The sequence below is a fragment of the Scyliorhinus torazame genome, chromosome 13 (genome assembly GCF_047496885.1).
Source record: "Scyliorhinus torazame isolate Kashiwa2021f chromosome 13, sScyTor2.1, whole genome shotgun sequence".
NCBI classification, from domain to species: Eukaryota; Metazoa; Chordata; class Chondrichthyes; order Carcharhiniformes; family Scyliorhinidae; genus Scyliorhinus; species Scyliorhinus torazame.
Genome location: NC_092719.1, coordinates 79509440 through 79528341, shown reverse-complemented (window position 1 = coordinate 79528341; position 18902 = coordinate 79509440). Strand labels below are relative to the sequence as shown.

Sequence of the window (18902 nt, the reverse complement as noted above, 5' to 3'; positions counted from 1 at the left end):
TACCCTGTGAAGTCCTTCAGTCATCTTGAACACCTCGATCTGATCATCATTCCGTCTTCTGTTCTCAAGGGAATGAATAGAAGTCTGTTAAATTTGAAGATTGCCCAGTCCTTACAGATGTTTGGCTCCAGGATGACTTGCAAACTCTCTTCACCAAGGAGCGAATATCTTGTAATCGACCTGAATTGCTTTTATACAAATGACATTGTGACGTGTGAGTGAGATTCTAACAACTCCTGTGTAGAATGATTAACTTAGCCCACTGGTGGGAAGCCTGCGGCCCCGGGTCACATTGGCCCCATCAAGCAGCACGGTGGCACAGTCGTTAGCACTGCTGCCTCACAGCGCCAGGGACCCTGATTCACTTCTGGCCTTGACTGACTGTGTGGAGTTTGCACATTCTCCCCGTATCTGTGTGGGTTTCCTGCGGGCGCTCTGGTTTTCTCCCACAGTTCAAAGATGTGCAGGTTAGGTGGGTTGGCCATGCTAAATTGCCCCTTAGTGTTGTACAGTTAGGTAGGGATAGGGCAGGGGCATTGGGCCTAGGTAGGGTGCTCTTTCAGGGGGTTGGTGCAGACTCGATGGGCCAAATGGCGGCCTCCTGCACTGTAGGAATTCTATGGTTCTATTCACTGGGTGACTCTCCCTATAAAACCATATTTGGGAGACATGAGTCTTAATCGTGCATTTGCGCAGAAGTTCAGAAAACTGAGTTAGCTTACTTTTTTTTAAATGTAGATGTGTTTTTGTTTCTGTTTGCTCCCCTTTATCATTAATTGAGTCGTTGATTTATTTTTTCCCCAGTTGTTTGACCTAGTCTACAGGGAAGAAACATTGCTCAATGTCATAAAAAGTGTCACGCGCAATGGTCGGTCCATTATCCTGACGGCTGTGCTAGCTCTTATCCTTGTCTATCTCTTCTCCATTGTGGGATTCCTCCTCCTGCAAGACGATTTCATCATGGAGGTGGACCGACTGGAAAAGAACAAAACGCCTTTAACAGGTAATTTTGTTTCTTTCCTAGAGCCAGGCAGCATTGTACCATTTGAGTTTCTGTACAAAATGCCCTGTGGATAATCTCTCGCTCTTAATGGGTCCAAGTGAATACAGTTGATGGCTGACAGGCTTATAAGGATGAATTGCAGTCAGATAGTTTGTTTTGTTTTTTGCAATGCAGCCCAAGGAAATCCCTATGGCCCACAGGTGAACAACAAGGAGGATGTATGTCGGGGGAACTGCTCTGTATTACCTATTGCAGCTGCAGGTTAGTAAACAAGGCCTTGGTTTATAAAACAAGGGTGTTCAACTTGTTGATTCAAATCTTCTCAAATAGGAGGAGCTGGTATTTAAAACAAAAACTGCTCGTTTCCCGCAAACACACAATTCTGGTTTGTACACCTCAGCCTGCAGTTCCTCTCGGTTGCTTCGGGGTCGGGAGGGGTTTGCAGAATATTCCCCCGATTTCAGGGTGACCGGCTCAAATGCTTGCGGAATTTCTTTTTCGATGAAATTAAGGTTCAATGCAGCTCAAATTCCCACAAATTTGTCTGCTAGTTTTAAAAACAGCAAATTAGAAACAGGACCCTTCTGTCCTGCTTCCATCAACAACATGGGCCACATTCCCCAGGAAGAACCAAGTACCTTGGGAATTTTGCAAATCTTTGAAGAGGCTCCAAATATTAACCTGGAACCTTAGGGTGCAAGGACATTAATATTAACATTTTGAAGGGCTTTGAAAAGGAGTTTTTCTTCAACTTATTAAGGACATCTCGATTGTACCCCAATCTAACTAGAAAATCATTTTGTGGGGTCTTTAAAGTCATTTTCGGTGGTTTAGAATTGGCATCTCCACATTTTTTTGTGACAAACCTGATTTCAGCTCTTGTAATCCGACTGCGCCAACCTGCCACTTGTAAATATGTCAAGGAATATATTCAAAGCAATTTTTTTAAGTTAACATTTTAAAACGCAGCCCAAGTTTGCACGATTAAGGACATGGGGCGGGATACTCTCCACCCACGCCGGGCCGGAGAATCGCTGGACGCGAATCGCGTGTTGCCACCCCGATGCTGGTCCGCCAATTCTCCAGAGAGCGGAGAATCGCCGCCATTGGCGCGGTCGGGGACCGCTCTACGCGCCCCCCTCTTGGCGATTCTCCGCCTGGGGTGGGCCGAGTGGCCGCAAAGAAAATCCGAGTCCCGCCGGCGCCGTCCACGTGTGGTCTTACCCGGCGGGACCTCTGCGTGCATCCATCCGGGGATGGCCGGTTTTGGGGGGGGGGGGGGGGAGGGGAGGTCTGACCCCGGGGGGGGGGGGGGGGGGCCTCCGCTGTGGCCTCCGCTGTGGCCTGGCCCGTGATCGGGGCCTGCGCAGACCTGCCTGCCCATTTGACGCCGGTATCGGCAGCTGAAGCGGCGTGGGTCGCTCCAGTGCCGTGCTGGCCTACTGAGGGGCTCGGAATTGCTGCTCCTGGGGGCCTGTTGATGCTGTCGTGAAACGCGACGGCGTTTACGACGGCGTCAACACTTAGCCTCAGGATCAGAGAATCCCGCCCCCGGTTTTCCAATCAGTGATATGCAAATGAGCGAGAGGAAGCTCTGGGTAAGACGCATTTTCCTAAATGGGTGTAATTTTGGGTACCATTTGCATCAGAATTGTCATTTGTACCCAAAGCAAAAACTCTATCCCGTAACAGTCTGAGGAGAGGCTACTTTAGAAAAACAACAAATGGAGAAAATTCTATGCTTTTGGAATGTGGGGTGTGTAAATAAAATCTGTATCTAAGAATCTCTATCCTGAAAATGTGATATTTTCCAGTCCTGTTTAAACCATTTACTTATCTCTTCCAAGAATCCCGTTTAGTTGCCAAATTGTCATAAAAGGAACATGTATCTCATCTATCGTTCCTTCTTGTACTTAATCTTCCACAGCTATTTAATCTTACAAATAAATATGCGGTTGTTCTCTTGGGATAACATGAGATGTTGGTTAGATTGCCTCTTTGTGTAAAGCGTTTGTGCTGGTTTATCTTTCATCTATAATTGTAGTTAAATAGAAAAGGTTGTTTTATCCAGAGAAAACAATGAGTATCTTTTAGGACTTTTGTTCAAAGAAAAGGAAAGCAATTCTGGGGATGTCAACGCTGCTGGCTGGGTCAGCATTTAGTGCCCATCCCTAATTGCCCTTGAGCAGGTGATGGTGAGCTGCCTTCTTGAACCACTGCAGTCCATATGGTGTATGTATACCCACTGTGCTATGAGGGAGGGACTTCTGGGATTTTGACCCAGCGACATTGAAGGAACAGCCGATATGTTTCCAAATCAGTATGTGAGTGACTTGGAGGGGAACTTGCAGGTGGTGGTGTTCCCTTGTGTCTGATGCCCTTCTAGGTGGTAGAGGTCACAAGTTTGGATGGTGCTGTTGAAGAAGCCTCAGAGTTGCTGCAGTGTATCCTATAGTTGGTACACAGCTACTGCCAATGTGCATCAGTGGTGGAGGGATGTTTAAGGTGATTGATGTGCTGCTTCTATCTTTGGCTTTTTGACTTCCATGGTAGCCCCAAAGCAGTGCCATATTTAAGGGCTCCCCCTGGATCCGACCTTCAGTTTGTTTCCTCCTAACAGCAGTGGTTTTAACACCGACTCCAATTAAAACTTGTCCAACTAGCCATTTATTAGTCATACTTTCTTATTTGTTGATATTTCATATGAACAAATTTATTTGTATGGCAACTTTAACTTAGAAAAAGTATTTGTGTGCTTCACAAAAAACATAAAACATAATTGGACAAAAACGATATGATGCAAAAAAGTGAGATATTGAAGTTTTCTCTACTTCTCATCCTCGTGTTTGAATCCCTCCATGGCCTGGTCCCTCACCCATCCCTACCTCGTAATTTCCTCCAGCCTCGCAACACTCCCAAGAATTTGGCGTTTGACGAATTCTAAGCATTCTCTCTCTCTCTCTCTCTCCCTCTTTCCCCCCCCCCCCCTCCCCCCCCATCTTCATCGCTCCACCATTGGTGGCCATTCCTTCCCTCAAAATTCCCTCAAATTTCTCTAGCCCTTGTCCATCCTTCATGATGCCACTTCAAACCTACCTCTTTGACCCAACCTTTGGTCATCTGACCTAATATTTCTTTATAAGGCTTGTGGTCATGGTTGTTCTGTTTGACAACGCTGTTTGACTGCTGCTCTGAAAATGCAAGTTGCTTTTTGTGGGCTACCATGGAGTGCTGGAAGCCACGTACCCAATTTATAACAACATTCCCATTAATTCTCCACACAAACCTTCAGATTTATCCATCAATGGATAATTTATTTGTCAGTGCTTCAGAGCGCTGCTTCCTGAACCTCCCAAGTCCACAAGATTCAAGCCAGTGACTAAGAAATAATTGTCCCAAGTCTCAAGAAATTAGCTGTCAGATGTGGGCGGCGGAGTGGGTGGGGAGATGTTGCCGGCAACATGGTTCGAGTGAGAAGACTGGGATTCTCTAATGGTTTTATAATGCGAGACTTGTGTAACCTTCTATTACCAGGTGCTAGGTTAAAGGTCCACCTCAGTAACATAAAGTCACCATAGTCTCAGAGATCATGGAGGGAGAGGGGGAGAGCTGACTGGCAACGATTTAACCTGAGAGTCACTACACCTCGGGCAAAGCGCAAGGTTGAGAAGGCAAGGTGCTTCATGCAGGACCTCAGCATGAATTGAACCCGCGCCGTTTGCCTCGTTCTGCATCACGGACCAGCTGTCCAGCCAACTGAGCTAAACCGGCCCCCAAACGATCCACCTGACTTGAACAGTCCATTAGAAAAAGGAGACAAATTGAATTCATGTAGAAAGCTTTCTGTCAGCGCTGACCAAATCTCAGCTGTAGCTGTTTCTGTTCCGATATGAAGGTGTGTGGGGGGGGGGGGGGGGGGGGGGGGGGTGATCTTTACTCCATGCTGCAGGTCTAAACTGGATGATGGCGAGTCAACAACCTGCTTTTGCTGCCTCACCTTGCAGCTTTAACACTGAAAAGAAAAATCATTAGGGATATAAATCTGACTTCGACAGAAATTTTATAGAAACCACTGATGGATAAATCCAAAGGTTTTATAAGCAATTTGAGATCTATGGAGAATTGATGAGAATGTTGATATAAATGATGTAACATCCTGGTCAAACGGCCCATTCTGTTCATCCCAGCTTTCTGACTTGTATCCTATAACATTTTCCTGATGCTTAAACTTAATTATTTTTTTAATGTATCCCCTTTATATAAAAGCTCTGAGAGATTGTTTTTCTCATGGCCTTCTGTATAAAAAGAAAAATTGCTCTATCCTCATTGTTTGCTCTGCTGGTGGTAATTTTAAATTAATACGCTTTCATTCCCAGTGCACTGACTAGTATGAATGTGTTCTTTTTTTTACTTAACTCGTTAAAAGTTTTCATCATCTGACATTGTGTTTCCCCATCACTTCTCATGAAAGGGCCTCATACTCCCTTGTTTCTCCAAAATCCTTGTCAGTGGTATCCATCTCCTGACTTTCTTCTACACACTCACCCTTGGCCTATACATCCTTCCCAAATCAAGGCACCCATAGCTAGATACAATATTCTAACTGTGCCCGAATCTATTGCACTTATTGTCATCCTCTTCCAAGACGCTGTACAATTGGGGCAGCCATGGTTTCTTAGTGGCACACTCACTTCTCAGCCAATATGGGCCCAGGGATCAAGTCCCACTCCAGGACTTGAGCACAAAGAAAATCACAGATGACACTCTAGGGCAGTATTGAGGAAGTGCCGCATCCGTGGAGGTGCCAGCTTTCAGATGAGATGTTAAACTTCTGATAGTGCAGCACTCCTTTATTACTGCCCCTCTGACAGTGCACCACACCCTCAATTCTGACACAGCAGCACACCCTCAGTACTGACACTCCAACAGTGCAGCACTCCCTCAGTACTGACCCTCTGACAGTGCAGCACTCCCTCAATACTGACCCTCCAACAGTGCAGCACTCCCTCATTACTGACCCTCCAATAGTGCAACACTTCCTCAGTACTGACCCTCTGACAGTGCAGCACTCCCTCAGTACTGACCCTCTGACAGTGCAGCACTCCCTCAGTACTGACCCTCCGACAGTGCAGCACTCCCTCAGTACTGACCCTCTGACAGTGCAGCACTCCCTCAGTACTGACCCTCCAACAGTGCAGCACTCCCTCAGTACTGACCCTCCAACAGTGCAGCACTCCCTCAGTACTGACCCTCCAACAGTGCAGCACTCCCTCAATACTGATCCTCCAACAGTGCAGCACTAGATCCACAACCCCATTCTATCTTGAAATTAAACAGACAATCTAAAGTATAGCTGTTTTATAAAGCCTGACATTCCTAACATCACCCTGTGAGGCTTGGAGTTCAACAGTCTACCTATAGTCAGCACAACTGCCCTTTTCATTGGCTACAGGTGTGAACATTTAGCACCAGCATCCTGGTAAGGCAGCTTGCTGCCTCCCCATCCCCACTTTAGCTTTTATCAATAAAACCAACCAAGGTTTCTTGTTGGGCAGAATTCCAAGCAGGTCACCTGAAATTAAAGACACAGTCCCAAAACATAACAATTTTATAAGCTTTGTATTTGTAAGACTATCCATGTATTGTTATATAAATGGCAGTACTCTTGACTCTGAGTCAGGAAGTTTTGGGTTTAATCCTCTCTCTAAACTTCGAGCTGAAAAACTAGGCTAACACTTCAGATTGAGCAAGCATTGCATAGCCGATCAGATTTTGAATGCAGAACCCATCTATCCATTTAATTGGAATAAAAAATCTCTTGAAACTGTTCAAAGAGCAGAGAAAATTCCTAATGTGTTGGCCAACACTCTTTATCCTCCATCAACACCAACACAAACAGATAGCTGGTGATTCATGTAATATGTTGCACACGGCGCCTTGGCTCTGCACAAATGTGTGTCAATGCTTTGGGACGTCCTGAGGACCATGCTAAATAAATGCAAGTTTGTCAATAATACCGAATGTTGGAATATTGACCACGTTGATCATCATAAGAAGATTTTTAACCGAGAAGAATGAGTAGTATTTTGAACTCAACAGTTAAATTCTCTTCTGTGCCCAAAATAAATATTTTTGAGATTTCATGTGGCAAACATAGAAACAGCGACTACAAGTGAAGAAATGTTCTTGCTCTTTCTCAGCAGAAGGCCAAGATGATGATGCAAGTTCTGAACAAACCTGTGATACTCTACTAATGTGCATTGTTACAGTATTAAATCAAGGATTAAGGAATGGGGGTGGAGTTGGTGATGTATTAAGAAAACCTTCAAAGGATGTAAGTATTTTTGCACACTTGCGTATACATAACACATGTTGCATAGGACGTTTGTGTGTGTTACGCATTTGTGTCTTGGACATGTATGTGTGTATGGAGCACATAGGTCTTGCATGCATGCACATTTGTGTGATGCATATATGTGCGTTCTGTATGCTTGTGTGTGTGCATGCATACGTGTATGTTTGTGTGTGTTTGCTGCATTGCTGTGTTGTGTTGGCTGTGTTTGTAGCATTGTCTTGTGTGTGTGTTTGGTGCATTGCTGTGTGTGTGCATTGCTGCATGCGTTTTCTGCATTGCTGTGTGCACATGTGGTTGTTGCTTTGTGTGTGTGTGTGTGCGGCACACGTGTGTGTTGGGAATTTGGGGAAACAAATGTGGAAAATATCCCAAATAATTTTATGAGATGAAAGGAACCCTGTCCTCCCACTCATGTTGCTCATCATTTTTATTTTTATGAGGGTCAAGCAAAATACCATAGAGCCAGTCTTTTTGTGAGTGCAATAGGGTTGGTCCAGTTGTGAGAGTTAATAGAGATCCACAGAACGTGCAAGAGATTTCTTGATGAGCAACAAGAGTGGGAAGACAGGGTTCCTTTCATATTTTCTTCTAAAGATAAAAAAACGGTTAGGAGCTGACTTTCTGACATGTGCCTGAGGTTAAAATCATCCTACACAACTGGAATGAGTTTAGATGGAATGGGTCTTAAAGCAAATTGAAAGGCAGGGAGAGGAGGGAATAATGAAAGGGAAGGTATAAAAAGGATAGAAGCTAAAAACGATGGAATATCCTGAAGGGTGATGGTTCAAGGCAAAAGGAGGTGGTAATGGGGTAAGTAAAGAAACCGAAGCTGTCTCGAGGAGGGGTGACCAGGAACACAGGACCATTCCCAACAGCTCTCTCAGAAATGGGGACAGAGTTTACGATCCGAAATTGTTGGGCTCGATATTGAGTCTGTAGGACTGTGACGTGCTGAATCAAAAGATGAGGAGATGATTGAGCATTATTGGAACAGCGTAGGAGAGCGAGGGCAGAGAGGTCAGTGGGAGCAAATTGGAGAATTAAAACGACGGGCGACTGGAGTCTCAGGGTCTGACTTGTGAACTTTACGGAGATGTTCCACAAAGTGATCTCCTAATCTGCATTCGGACTTCCCCAGTGCAGGAACCACCACGTGCTGTGGTGCGAATGCAGGTTCACTGAACTGACAGAAGCACAAGTAAATTTGGAAGGACCTTTTGGGGGCCTTGGATGGTGAGAAAGGAGAAGGATCAGAGGGTGGGTTTTGTATCTCTGGTGCAGGCACGGGCATTACAGAGGGAATTAGACTGTTTTCTGAAAGGGAAGGCTGGGCCAGGGTTATTGGGAGAAGGCGGGAGAATTGCTCATTCAGAGAGCCGGTGCCGACTCGATGGATCCTGCTTCTGCATCCTGACGATTCTGTGAAGTTAGCTGAGAGCGGGAGCCGAGTGGATCTGGGCAAAAAGAATGTTCCATATGTCCCAAAAAATGGGCAGGAACCACTACGCCCCATCCAGGTTTCACTGGCAATACATTCTGTTTGTAGGACGAGTCAAAGGAACAGTTCATTTTAAAACCAATTCAGCCAGGTTTAGGAGAGTAGCAGTGGATGGCGAGTAGTTGGATTTTTGTTGAAGGAAGAAGCTAAGAGCCCTCGGGGAGAAAGCCACTTGACTGCACCTTGTTAGCTGCTAAATGTTTGGCTGCTCAGCGATGCTGACTAAGACTGTCTGATGAAGGTAAATCTTTGAATTTCAGGAGCCATTGTTTGTTACACGTGTCGTCTATGATCTCCTGTTTTTCTTCGTCGTCATCATCATCGTCCTGAACTTGATCTTTGGTGTCATCATTGACACATTTGCTGACTTGAGAAGCGAGAAGCAAAAGAAAGAGGAGATCCTCAAGACCACTTGTTTTATCTGTGGTAAGTTGGCACTAAACCGCGGCCTAAAAAAGCGCAGTCGAAATCTAGCTCCTATTGCTTTAGTTGGTTTCACGTTACAGCTGTGGCTCTGTAATAGCAGCCTAGGCTCCAAATCAAAAGGTTGTGGATTCAAGCCCCACTCCAGAGACTTGAGCTGGTAACCTAGATAGACAGTCCAGTGCAGTACTGCAAGAATGCCGCACTATCTGTTGGATGAGGTATTAAATATTAGTGGACAGAAATAATCTCACGGCAATGTTTGATGAAGAGCAAGGGAGTTCTTCCCAGTGGTCTGGCCAATATTTTTGGTGTCAGTTGGTGTCACTAAAACAGATCATCTGGTTATTATCACATTACTGCTTGCGGGATCTTGCTGTGTGTAAATTGGCTGTTGCGTTTTCTACGTTACAACAGTGACTACACTTGAAAAGTGCTACATTGGTTCTAAAGTGCTGTGGGGCATTGTGAGATCGTGAAAAGTGCAGTATAAATGTAGATGTCTCATGTACGTCCTGTAAGTGCCACAGTTTCATGTCACACTGCATTTCATCTGGAGTTGGCGCTAGGAAGGTCTGGAATCATAGTAATCATAGAATTTACTGTGCAGAAGGAGGCCATTCGGCCCATCGAGTCTGCACCGGCTTTTGGAAAGAGCACCCTACCCAAGCCCACACTTCCACTCTATCCCCATAACCCAGTAACCCCACCCAACATTAAGGGCAATTTTCGACACTATGGGCATTTTAGCATGGCCAATCCAACTAACCCGCACATCTTTGGACTGTGGGAGGAAACCGGAGCACTCGGAGGAAGCCCACGCACACACGGGGAGAATGTGCAGACTCCGTACGGGCAGTGACCCAAGCCAGGAATCAAACCTGGGACCCTGGAGCTGTGAAACAACTGTGCTATCCACAATGCTACCGTGCTGCCTGGAAATAGACCATGTTTATTCTTTCATGGGAAGTGGGTGTCACTGGTAAGGCCGGCATGTGCTGCCCATCCCTAATTACCCTCGCGACAAAAAAGGAGAGCACATTGGGGGCAGCCGATTTGAGGAGTGTAGTGACTTCATTAGGAGGCAGGGGACAGTAGAGATAATGCTCTGTATTCTAATCACTAACGGCTGCAAAGAAAAACCTAAAACACTAATGGAACGCCGGCCTTTATCTCAGGAAGGCTGGAATACCAATATAATCAAATGAATGAACATGCAAATTCGGAGCAGGTGTAGGCCACTCGGCCCCTCGAGCTCCAGTCCAGTGTAAGATCACGGCTGAACTGATTGTAACCTCAACCCTGCATTCCTGCCCACCCCCGATAACCTTTCACCCCCTTGTTAGTCAAGAATTTATCTACTTCTGCCTTTAAGAATATTTACTGAACCTGCATCCTCTGCTCTCCGGGGAGGAGTTCTGAAGATTCATGACGCTTTGAGAGAGAGAAAAAATTCTTATCTCCATATTAAATGCGAGAGTCCTTATTTTTAAATGGTGTCCCCTAACTCTAGTCTCTAGGGGAAGAGTCCTCTCAGAATCCTATCAAGTCCCCTCAAGGTCGTATATGCTTCAATAAGATCATCTCTCATTCTTCTAAACACCCACCAGATAAAGGCCCAGCCTGTTCAACGTCATGAGACCTCACCCTCACCCCAGTAATCAATCCAGTGAACCTTCTCTGAATTGCGTCTGATGCAATTATGTCCTTTCTTAAATAAGGAGACCGAAACTATACACAGCACTCGTGATGTGGTCTCACCAACGCCCTGTACAACTGTAGCAAGACAGCCTTACTTCTATATTCCATTTCTCTTGCAATAAGCAAAGGAGTGGGAGTTTGTTACAGAGCTCAGTTTAAGCACAAATGTGAGTAGTGCTCAGTTCTGTAAACTGCACCTCAGAAAGGATGTATTGGCCTAGGAATGAATGATGGGAGTGTTGATTCAACAGAATGATACAGGAGCTAAAATGTTCAATATGAGGACAAGTTGTATAAATTCCTCTCGAACAATTAGGGATGGGCAACAAATGCTGGCGTGGGAGCGTCAGCGGCTGTTGATGTCATCCCCGCCCATGCGCAGGGGGTGTTCTCCATCGCGGAGGCTTACACGGCCGGCGCGTAGGAAAAGAGTGCCCCCACGGCACACGGATGGTGGGCCCCGATCGCGGGCCAGGCCACCGTGGGGGCCACCCCGGCCCCCCCCCCCCCCCCCCGAGGAACCCGGAGCCCCCCCCGCGCCACCAGGTCCCGCCGGTAAGGGACCAACTCCAATTTACGCCGGCGGGACCTGCATAGAATGGGCGGGACTTTGGCCCATCACGGGCCGGAGAATCGCCGGGGGGAGCCTGCCGACTGGCGCGGCACTATTCCTGCCCTCGCCAAATCTCCGACACCGGAGAATTCGGCAGCCGGAGGATGCTGGATTCACGCCGCCCCCGGTGATTCTCCGACCCCCCGCCGGGTTGGAGAATCACCGGGGGCGGCGTGAATCCAGCATCCAAAATCCCGCCCATTGTTACGACACACTGGGCAAGAGCATGGTCAATTCCAGTCCCACATGCCTCGGAGTCACAATGCCCGACCAATTAACCAATAATTCTTTTAAAAATACCTGCTGCCTTTGGCTCTTGGCTGCCCAATAATTACAGTCACCAGGTTTGTAAGTTTAAACACAATTGCTCTTTATTTATAACTAGGACTATCTGGGGAAAAATGCAATAAATATAATGGTTACCTATCACCTAACCCCTGACTCCCACTTAAAATGTCCTACCCTCTACCCACACACACAAGACAGACAAACACAGAGGGGGGAAGAAATAATAAGGATCAAAAGTTAAGAGTCTTTGCTTCAGGTGGTGTTTCTTCAGCACGCTTACCTCACGAGACGCATGCAGACTAGAGTCTTTGGTTTTCAACCAGTAATGGTCTTCTTTGTCGAGCCATTCATTCAGAGTCTCGGTAGTTTAGAAAAATACAGTACTCACAGGCAGCAGGCTTTCTGGCGACACCTTATATCTCATCAATCTGGCTCTTCAGCTCGAGGTTCGCATTCAGGCCTCTATCTGTTGCAACACTTTATTTCACATCAAACCTTGCTTTCAGCGTGGTTTGACTTCAGGCCTTTGCCGTCTCAAGAGAATAACACCCAGATTTGATGGAGAGAAAGTCAGCCCCCACAGTGACCTTCTGGAGCAAATTGGTTGGATATGTTTGGAGAGAGTTAGGTCTCTTAATCAGGTTGTCACAATCAAAACTAAAACCAAACTGGAACTTCGGGACACTGAAAAACCTTCCAGTGGAAAAATATCCAATCACCGCCTGTTACCGGGCAGAGCACAGCCCTCCGGGTCCACTCATTGGCCACCAGCCAAGTCAATCAAACCGAATCGTTACTGATACCGGCCAGTCTGCAATCACCAGTTTAAACCTGCCCAGCTTTCCAGATTCTTCTGTTTGGGGTAAAGGCACAAGCTCCTCATAGGCTGTTTGCCTTAAAATGGCAAGTCCATTAACCATCCATAGATCAAAAATGCAACAGCAAAATAAAAGAAAGGGGAAATAAGGGAATAAACAGGAAGAACCCTTACAATGGCTGTATTGAAATGTATCCAGTTTCATAGTATTGTTATGGTGCAGTAAGAGGCCATTCAGCCCATCAAGTCTGCACCTAATTAAAGTCTAATTAAGGGATTTTGCACACACTCTTCAATTCCATTGTATATGGTGAAGATTTTTTGAGTGCAAGCAGCAACACACTAGAGACAGCGCAGAGAGTGATCTTGGTTCTTGGCACTGGTTTGGACAAAGTGATCTCACATTGTAAACCTCCGCCCTGTATATATTAAACTTTAAAGCACTGTTCACTGCCTTGGTAATGCTAAACATCCAGGTTCCTGTTTATGCAGCACGCTAAGGATGAAATGAGACCATTGAACTGCTTCATTGTAAGTGGGAAAGGAGCCTTTAACTGAATAACCTTGTTCCTTATGTCAGTTGGAGCTGGGTGGGGTGATTTGGTTGGAATTTGGGCTCGCCACTGCCAATCTGGAAAGTTGAGCAGTAGAATTTGAAAAGTCTTCTGAAATGTTAATTCCCCGCTCCAGGGTCTTTGAGTCCCTGGAAGTGTATCATTGACGGTGACACAAAGCAGATAATAGTGAACTGACATCTCACTTTCCATTCCACTCGAGATTCCTTTTCAGGAAAAACAGTGAGGACCAGTGTTCCTATTTCCCTGCTTTCACTGTATTTTCCTTTTTGTCCTGGAAATGAAGTTGGAATGGAGTGTTAAGACGAGCTAGATTTGCTACTGCCCATTTTGCATGTTTAGATTGTTTAAATCATTAGACTACTGCTTCCTCTCGGAAAAATTCCAAATGGTTTCTGTGAATTGAACGGGCTGCATTTCCTAACGAATTAAAAACAATTATGCATGTCAGCAACAATACCTTGTGCTCTCTTGATCCAGGACATGCTGGGGTTGACTTCACATAGCCAATGACTCCGAGGGTAGGGGAACACAAACTCACAGGACAATCATCTCGTGCTCTGCTTCCTCGAGCTCATTACAATATGGTCACGACTTCTTTCTGAATTAATTTGATATCAGGGTGACTATTTACGGTTTGAACTGTCACCTTTGCTCCCCTCGAGCCATTGTCACTGGCATTGCTCCACACAGCCTGAGGATGAACGATTAACAGAATCCCAGTGAGAGTTCTTTGCAGATTGGAGGGTGCAGCAAAAAAACACCCATAGTTAAATCTAATACCATTTAGGCCATTTAGGACCGAGATAAGATGAGGGGAATCCTCTTCACTCAGAGGGTGGTGAACATGTAGAATTCTCTACCACAGAAAGCTGTGGAGGCCAAGCCACTAAATAAATTTAAGAAGGAAATAAATTGATTTCTAGACTCTAAAGGTGTCAAGGGATATGGAGAGATCGAAGGAGTATGTAATTAAGATAGAGGATCAGGGATGATCATATTGAATGGCAGAGTACACTCGAACAGATGAATGGCCTCGTCCTGCCCTATTTTCTATGTTTCTAATTTCCTGTAGGGTAACACAGACGCACACAGAACAGACTAAATGTCCTTCAGGAAAGTGGGACTAAAAGGTTTGGTCCCACAAGCATAATTCTGTCACCATTTTCTTTTTGAATAGCAAATTCTCCATGTCCACACTTATAAAGGGAATTGCCCCCGTAACTAGTCACTTTGTAATTACACCCTCCCACCAGCAGCTGCAGTCCACTGGAGGGAAACCAATTGCAGCATAATATAAATTTGGGCATTATTTGTTGTCAATCCCAAGTTATCCTAATTGAGTGACTACTTTAGAGAAAAAGTAAGAATCAACTAGTGAATGTGGTACTGGATCTGAATGTAGTCCAGACTGGATTTCCTTCTCTAAAGGACATTAGTGAACCAGAAGCTCACCCAGGCTCTTTCGACAACACCTTCCAAACCTGTGACCTCTACCACTGGGAAGGACAAGGGCAGCGGATACATGTGAACACCACCACCTGGACGCTCCCCTCCAAGTCCCTCGTTATCCTGACTTGGAAATATTTTGCTGTTCCTTCATTGTTGCTGGGTCAAAATTCAGCAACTCCCTCCCTAACCACACTGTGGGTGTACCTACCCCACACGTGGACTGCAGCGGTTTACCATTGTGGCTGCGCCCCAGCTTCTCGAGAGCAATTAGGAATAGGCAATCAATGCCGGGTTAGCCAGCACATTTTTTTTTTTAAAGTTTGGCTTTTTGACAGTTTGACAGCTGCATGGACACTTTAACTAATGGCCGCTTTTTATTTCCAAACGGAATTCAGATTCTCAAACTGGGCTTTTAACTTCTGTTTTTGGATTATCAGACTGGGTCTCTGAATTAATAGTCCAGTAACATCACCACACCATGCCCCTATAAGAATTTATACTATTTAATCTGACATGCCAGGTACTTTCTACATTTATCTTTCCCTGTTTCTTTGGCATGACGGATCTCATAGCCTTTGTCCCAGAACTCATTCCAAACCCTGTTTGGAACTATCCTTTTCTCATGAACAAAATACTGCATCATTGCCCATTACCAAAAAGAAAGGCAGGAATTCAGAAATTATGTAAGACCTCGATTCAGATCCTAGCAAACTAAATCATTGCCTTGAAGGATAGGTTTGATCATTCGTGCCTCAAATGAGGTTTTTTTTCTTGACAAGTGCATGCCATGATTTCAGATTTAGTGAAAGCATGCATGGAGATTCTGTGCATCAAATGGCAGTGTGAGACTCCACGCTGTTGTCACCACGTTACGTCTGCATTCTTTCTTTTGCATTTCCAAATTTTAGCTTTTTAATGCTGCTATGGTCTCAGCAACAAAACATCCCATGTATTAATACTCCTCTAAATGGAAAGAGGTTGGGTGCAGTGGATGTCCAAAGAGACTTGGGGGTTCAGGTGCATGGACATCCTTAAAATGACGGGAACAAGTGCAGAAGATAATCAAAAAGGCTAAGGGAATGCCAGCCTTTATATCTAGAGGGTTGGAGTATAAAGACACAGAGGTTATGCTGCAGCTATACAAAACCCTGGTTAGACCCCACTTGGAGAACTGTGAGCAGTTCTGGGAACCACACCTGAGGAAAGAATGCAACGTAGGTTTACAAAAATGATACCTGGATAACGGGTAGAGTTATGAGGAGAGATTACTCAAATTGGACCTGTATTCGCTAGAATGTAGGAGGCTATTGGGTGATTTGATCTATGTATTCAAGGTATTAACAGGGGAAGACAGAGTAGATAACGGTAAACTATTTCCACTGGTGGAGATTCTAAAACTTGGGGGCATAGTCTAAAAATTAAGGCTAGGCTTTTAAGGAGAGATCCTTACCCAAAGATTTGTAGAGGTTTGGAACTCTCTCTCACAAATAGTTGAAGTTAGATCAGTTGTTGATTTTAAATCTGAGCTACATTTTTATTAAGCAAAAATATTAAGGGATATGGGCCAAAGGCAGGTATATGGAGTTAGGTCACAGCCATGATCTCATTGAATAGTGGGACAGGCTGAATGTTCCTATTTATTAAGCAACATATATTAATATACAGGGCCCTGTTCTTTGCATACAGAAAGAACATGCACACACATTGCACCTGTTTCAGCTAAACAAGCTAAGTGATGACCATTCGCTGGTTCATTCCTCGGGGTCAAGCTGCCTGTTTTAAATTTTCAAACAATGCTTGGCAGTTATCTGCCAGTCCCCCAGTAACTGGTGCATTCTCCACAGCAACACCTCTACCAATCAGAGTCCACTTACCAACCAATCAGCACCCTCTTCTCATACAGTATAAACTTGTTGTTCCTACTGACATTAGTATTCTTGTGACTGTTCTGATGAGTGCAAGATGAAAAGCTTTGACAAAATGTCTTTTCTCAGCAACGCCCTTCTGTACAGCCAAACAACTATTTGAAAGCATTTATCTTAACTTGCTGCCTGTTCTCCACGCCCTTGTTACTGACTCATCAACTAGGGGAAACACTTTCACTCCGTGTCCTGTCACTTTGAAAACCTTTGTTGGATTTCCTTATAACCTTTTTGGAAAATCCTCACTCTAATGATTCACCTTCTGTCCCTTTGCCATTAGCTCTAATAGTCATTCTGGAATGGAATGTCCCGAATGGTACACACTTTACAACCTGTGGCCTAATCAATGTTTTGTACAATCTTCCTTGCTTTTATGTTCAATGCCTCGTGTATAAAATCCAGAGTCGATCTTGCCATTTTAATGTTATTTTTATACCTGCACTCTCCAAAGAATTGTATAATGTGTCAGTTTTGGCTCACTTGGTAAATATCTGGCCTCTGAGTCAGAAGGTTGTGGGATCAAGCCTCACTCCAGAGAGCTGAGCTGGCACCTCAATGCAGTATTATTATTGCCATCTGGTGGATAGGACATTAAACCAAGATCTGCTTTCTCGGGTGGCTATAGAAGGTCGCACAGCACTACTCGCCAAAGAGCAGGCTGGAGTTCTCCCGTTCCCTGGCTAACATTTATGCCTCAGCCAACATAACAAAAACTAATTACCTTGTTATTTATTTCCTCGCTGTACCTGGGACTTCGCTATGGACTCTTTGGCTGCTGTGTTCCCCACATTACAACAGTGAATATATTTGTAAAGTACTTTGTGTTGCAGTGAAACATTTTGGATCATTCTGAAGTTGTGTATAAAGAGCACTCCCACTTTTGTCTCTGCCTCTATGCTGTTAACAGCCTCATTGTTAAACGTAAACCCCTTTCACAGCTATGTTTTTTTATTCTTTCATGGGATGTGGGTTGTCACAATATGTGGATATTGTAAGGAACATAAAGGGTTAATGTAATGTTACTACTCTAGTCACTAGATGGTGCAACCATATAAATATCAAATGCCTCCTTGACTTCCGAGAGACAGGAGAGCGTGAGAATGTGTGGAAGTGAGCCAGACTGAATAGATGTGAGATATTTTAGCTGATAGCATAGTTTAGTATTGTAGAAATGTCATAGAACAGTACAGCACTGTACAGGTCCTTCGGCCCATGATGTTGTGCCGACCACTTATCCTAATCTAATATCAACCTAACCTACATCCCTTCAATTTACTGTTGTTCATGTGCCTGTCCAAGAATCGCTTAAATGTCCCTAATGACACTGACTCCACCACCTCCGCTGCCAGTGCATTCCACGCACCCACCACTCTCTGTGTAAAGAACCTACCTCTGACATCTCCACTATACCTTCCTCCAATCACCTTAAAATTATGTCCCCCCGTGACAGCCATTTCCACCCTGGGGAAAAGTCTCTGGCTATCCACTCTATCCATGCCTCTCATCACCTTGTACACCTCTATCAAGTCACCTCTCTGCCTTCTTCGCTCCAGTGAGAAAATCCCGAGTTCCCTCAACCTTTCTTCATAAGACATGCCCTCCAGTCCAGGCAGCATCCTGGTAAATCTCCTCTGTACCCTCTCCAAAGCATTCACATCCTTCCTATAATGAGGCGACCAGAACTGGACACAATATTCCAAGTGTGGTCTAACTAGAGTTTTATAAAGCTGTAGCAAAACCTCGCAGCTCTTAAACGCAATCCTCCTGTTAATGAAAGCCAACACACCACACGCCTTCTTAACAACCCTGTCAACCTGGGTGGCAACTTTGAGGAATCTATGTACGTGGACCCCAAGATCCCTCTGTTCCTCCACACTTCCAAGAATCCTGCCTTTTACCCTGTATTCAGCATTCAAATTCGACCTTCCAAAATGAACCACTTCACATTTATCTAGGTAATATGTTCTTTACTTATCTAATTCCTCAGCAAATGTTCAAATCTAATTAAGTGTAGTATAATAAATTAACTTTGTTTGATAAACACTGCTTGCTTTTCTTTGTCAACACTACAACCTTCACCATCCTGAAGAACAATACAGAGAACACAACACGGGTGTCACTGGCTGGGCCTACGTTTGTTACCCATCCCTAATTGCTCTTGCACTGAGTGATTTGCTAGGCCATTTCAGAGGGTATTTTAAGCGTCAACCGCATTGCTGTGGGTCTGGAGTCACATGTAGGCCAGACTAGGTAAG

General features: G+C 44.9%; 1 protein-coding gene across 4 annotated transcripts in view; it reads left to right on the top strand.

Moving 5' to 3' along the window:
- itpr2 (inositol 1,4,5-trisphosphate receptor, type 2) overlaps positions 1–18902 on the top strand; it is a 333090-nt gene that overhangs the window by 299061 nt on the left and 15127 nt on the right. For 3 of the 4 annotated variants that reach the window (XM_072471852.1, XM_072471850.1, XM_072471853.1), the window contains 4 exons: positions 805–1003; positions 1178–1264; positions 7204–7337; positions 9117–9282. In XM_072471852.1, the coding sequence (XP_072327953.1) occupies positions 805–1003; positions 1178–1264; positions 7204–7337; positions 9117–9282 (586 nt within the window). The remainder of the gene's footprint in view (positions 1–804; positions 1004–1177; positions 1265–7203; positions 7338–9116; positions 9283–18902) is intronic. The other variant, XM_072471851.1, reaches the window with a different exon arrangement.